Source organism: Saccostrea echinata, unplaced genomic scaffold, assembly GCF_033153115.1.
Source record: "Saccostrea echinata isolate AGI-Se365-2 ecotype Australia unplaced genomic scaffold, CSIRO_AGI_Sech_v1 ptg000012l, whole genome shotgun sequence".
Classification (NCBI taxonomy): domain Eukaryota; kingdom Metazoa; phylum Mollusca; class Bivalvia; order Ostreida; family Ostreidae; genus Saccostrea; species Saccostrea echinata.
Window position 1 is genome coordinate 22660001 of NW_026889761.1, and position 4861 is coordinate 22664861.

Here is a 4861-nt window from a genome sequence, read left to right on the forward strand (position 1 = left end):
TTACATCATAGACTCCCACTTTTGTTTTTCTTTTCTGAATATATAAGATAACTTTAATCAATCTGCCTAAATTCAGCAAAAGTTTAAGACTTTAAAATAAAATAATTTTCTTGCTTGTTAAATTTTTAATGCCAGAGAAATCACACTTTTTGAGTGAAGAAAGGTCAAATAATTGATTATGAGAAGCAATTTGAAATTTTTTCTTAGTCACAATTTTAAAGTGTCTTTTTTTAAGTAGACTAATAGTTTATTTTGTCCCATGATTTATTTGGATAAAAACATTAAAAGGAAAACGTCGAAGATGTGATTTTTGATTAAGACACACATTTCAGTGCAAAAAGGTCATATTAAATGTACTGTGGCGCCAAAAGAAGTATATTGACCCCCATTTTTTATTTTGATTTTTAATTAAGCTATGTGTGAAGAAACTAAAAATATACTTGACAAAAAAAGTTTAAGACTTTAAATATCAGGATCCAACCTCGTTAAAGCTTAAAGTATGCGATTTATTTTGACGTCACAAACGTTGAAAGCCCGTGAAAGTGTTACTTCATAAGTGAAAATCAAAATTCACGCTAACATTGAACAGAACTGTTGCAATGTCTCTTCCATTAATTGTAATTTACCCTAAGGATAATACAGGGATTTTGAAACTGAAATCAAATTTGCAGTCAAGCCAAGGGATTAAAAATGTAAATGTAAACGCTAACGCGCGTTACTCAATTTGTTTGCACACACCGTTGCAGTTATGAGACTAAATCTTACATAAAATAATGATTCAATGCTTAAATCAATCAATCAATGATCTCTGTGATGTAGTTTCTGTAATTCTACAAAAAATAATGATTCAATACTTAAATCAATCAATCAATTATCTCTGTGATGTATTTTCTGAAATTCTACATAAAATAATGGTTCAATACTTAAATCAATCAATCAATGATCTCTGTGATGTATTTTCTGAAATTCTACATAAAATAATGATTCAATGCTTAAATCAATCAATCAATGATCTCTGTGATGTATTTTCTCTACAGGTGACAACATGAGAAGTCGTGATCAGTATTATAGATTAATTCTATAGGTGACAGTATGAGAAGCCGTGATTTGTCTTAGATGTACCTCAGTATTATTGATTAATTCTACAGGTTACAGAATGAAAGCCGTGATTTGTCTTAGATGTACCTCAGTATTATTGATTAATTCTACAGGTGACAGTATGAGATCCGTGATTTGTCTTAGATGTACCTCAGTATTATTGATTAATTCTATAGGTGACAGTATGAGATCCGTGATTTGTCTTAGATGTACCTCAGTATTATTGATTAATTCTACAGGTGACAGTATGAGAAGCCGTGATTTGTCTTAGATGTACCTCAGTATTATTGATTAATTCTATAGGTGACAGTATAAGAAGCCGTGATTTGTCTTAGATGTACCTCAGTATTATTGATTAATTCTACAGGTTACAGTATAAGAAGCCGTGATTTGTCTTAGATGTACCTCAGTATTATTGATTAATTCTACAGGTTACAGTATGAGAAGCCGTGATTTGTCTTAGATGTACCTCAGTATTATTGATTAATTCTACAGGTGACAGTATGAGAAGCCGTGATTTGTCTTAGATGTACCTCAGTATTATTGATTAATTCTACAGGTTACAGTATAAGAAGCCGTGATTTGTCTTAGATGTACCTCAGTATTATTGATTAATTCTACAGGTGACAGTATGAGAAGCCGTGATTTGTCTTAGATGTACCTCAGTATTATTGATTAATTCTACAGGTGACAGTATGAGAAGCCGTGATTTGTCTTAGATGTACCTCAGTATTATTGATTAATTCTATAGGTTACAGTATGAGAAGCCGTGATTTGTCTTAGATGTACCTCAGTATTATTGATTAATTCTACAGGTGACAGTATGAGAAGCCGTGATTTGTCTTAGATGTACCTCAGTATTATTGATTAATTCTACAGGTGACAGTATGTTAGATACTGGTAGACCTAACAAAGATCTGTCAGGGATGTACTTTACAACCCAAGACAGGGATAATGACAGAAATACAAGTAACTGTGCTAAAACTCAGGGAGGAGGCTGGTGGTTTAACACATGTCACCGCGTCTTTCTCAACGGTCCCTGGTACCCGGTATACTGGCACAGACCTTGGCATCCTACATTAAGGAATGGGACGTCTGTGAGGGGGACGATGATGTTGATCAAACGTCACTAGGTAAACAACACTAAATCTTAATAACCAATATTTACTTTTTGGTAATTCCTTGAACATTTTAAACGGTTAATAGAAAATTGTGAAGAGTTATAAAAAGTTCCATTTTATTTCTCTGAAACATTATTTCATTCTTTTAATTCTTTTTATGCCCCTGGATCGAAAGATTCCGGGGGTATATTGTTTTTGTACTGTCTGTCTGTTTGTCTGTTTATCTGTTTGTCTGTCTGTTTGTTGTCAACTTTAACCTTGCCCATAACTTTTGATTGGTTGGAGCTATGACTTTCATATTTCACATGTGTATTCCTTGTGACAGGAACTTTCTTTGGGTATCATTATATTTGACCTTTTGACCTTGACCTTGGAGTTTGGCCCACTTTTGCAAAATTTTATGGGACTTTAACCTTGGCTATAACTTCTGAACAGTTGGTGCTTGGGGTCTCAAACTTCACATGTGTATTCTTTGTGACAAGACCTTCCTTAGGATACCATCAACTTTGACCTTTTGATCTTGACCTTGGAGTTTGACTTACTTTTGAAAAACTTTAACCTTGGCTATAACTTTTGAACATTTAGCGCTTGGGGTTTCAAACATCACATATGTATTTCTTGTGACTAGTCCTCCCTCCGGATACCAACCACTTTGACCCTTTGACCTTGACCTAGGAGTTTGATCTTCTTTTGAAAAACTTTAACCTTGGCCATAACTTTTGAACAGTTGGAGCTAGAGCTTTCATTCTTCACATATGTAATCCTTGTGACAAGGCCTTCCTTTGGATACCAACCACTTTGACCTTTTGACCTTCACTTAGGAGTTTGACCTACTTTTGAAAAACTTTATCCTTGGCCAAAGCTTAATGATTGATGGTAGGGATTTCATACTTCACATATGTAATCCTTGTGACATCACCTTCCCTTGATACAAACCACTTTGACCTTGACCTAGGAGTTTGACCTACTTTTGAAAAACTTTAACCTTGGCCATAAATTTTGAATGGTTGGTGCTAGGGCTTTCATACTTCACATATGTAATCTTTGTGACAAGACCTTCCTTTGGATACCAACCAGTTTGACCCTTTGACCTTGACATAGGAGTTTGACCTACTTCCAAAAAATTTTAACCTTGGCCATTTTTTTTTTAATGGTTGGTGCTGGGCTTTCATATTTCACATATGTAATCCTCGTGACAAGACCTTCCTTTGGATACCATTAACTTTGACCTTGACTTTAACGTTTTACTTACTTTTAAAAAACTTTAACCTTGTCCATAACTTTTGAACAAATGCAGCTAGGGCTTTCAAATTTCACAGGTATATACCTCGAGACAAGACCTTTCTTTGGGTACCAACATTTTTTTTTATAACCTTGTCCATAACTTTTGAACAAATGCAGCTAGGGCTTTCAAATTTCACAGGTATATACCTCGAGACAAGACCTTTCTTTGGGTACCAACATTTTTTTTTTATAACCTTGTCCATAACTTTTGAACAAATGCAGCTAGGGCTTTCAAATTTCACAGGTATATACCTCGAGACAAGACCTTTCTTTGGGTACCAACATTTTTTTTTATCTTTTTGCCTGGATTTTGACTTGCATTTGAGAAACATTAACCTTCGCCATAAGCTGCCATACAGGAGCATCAGTGTTTCACAAAAAAATCTTGTTTTTTTTATTATTTTCAACAGATCAATATCTAATGAAGTAGAAATCACAGATTGAAGAAAACGGATCAATCAGATGAAACATTTCAAAAGAGACAATTTCAAATTCATCTTGATCATGGGGTTCTATTTATTCTTTTTTGAAATAATGTTTTACATCAAGTATAAACATTATATTTTTGAGGTGGTTTTGTGGTTGAAGTTGAAGTATTTCCTGAAGCAATAAACTTTTGTTAGTTTTCTATACTAAATGTACTTAGTAAAAGTTGTACATTGTATGTTTTGTAATAAATTGGAAATTAGAAATATTTCGTTTTTATTTACAAATTCTGCCACTTTAAGTTCCTTTGTTGATATTTAGAATGAAGATTGCTCGTATTACAGTAAAAAATATTTTATCCGACACTTCGATTGTCCGTTTCCATTTAATGTGAATTTCGACATTCAACTTCATACCTATTTCTACTAATTCCCATGTTCTTCACACAGTACAATCCGACATCGTATCTATTCCGACACAAAAGGTTTCACTGTTTTAAATATTTCTATATAACATTATTTGATATTCATGTTCTGCAGAACAACATATCCAAGATTATGTTTCTCTATCGAGATACCCCCTCCCATCTTTGGCATCCATGCAATATTCTGAAAGGATAAGCAGATATAATTAATTAATCTATTAAGCAATAATTGCTTTGGTGCATGCTCTTGTTCCATTCAAATTTTGTGGAAAAGATTGAAACTTAATATACGACGGAAATAGTATTTCTCATTCAAATTGATACAAAACACATTCTACTGTTTATATATTGATATCATTCTCTAACCAGATTTGTCTTTCCCGCTATCCTTCCACATACGCTTCTGTCAACACTTGGTATACAAGAATTTTTGAAAAATTGTAAAATGAAAAATTAGAATAGTTTAAATCATATTATTTAATAGTAAAAAGGAATCTATCGTCCTCTT

General features: G+C 33.2%; 1 protein-coding gene and 1 long non-coding RNA gene across 2 annotated transcripts in view; both read left to right on the forward strand.

Annotated features, from left to right (window-relative positions):
• LOC133185147 (fibroleukin-like) overlaps positions 1 to 2231 on the forward strand; it is an 8527-nt gene extending 6296 nt beyond the window's left edge. Inside the window, exon 5 of the mRNA XM_061320205.1 lies at positions 1978 to 2231. Coding sequence (XP_061176189.1) covers positions 1978 to 2231 — 254 coding nt within the window. The remainder of the gene's footprint in view (positions 1 to 1977) is intronic.
• Positions 2197 to 4195, forward strand: LOC133185551 (uncharacterized). Its single transcript, XR_009720916.1, has 2 exons — positions 2197 to 2231; positions 3914 to 4195. It is a non-coding gene; the product is annotated as an uncharacterized LOC133185551 (long non-coding RNA).
• Positions 4196 to 4861: the final 666 nt, after the last annotated feature.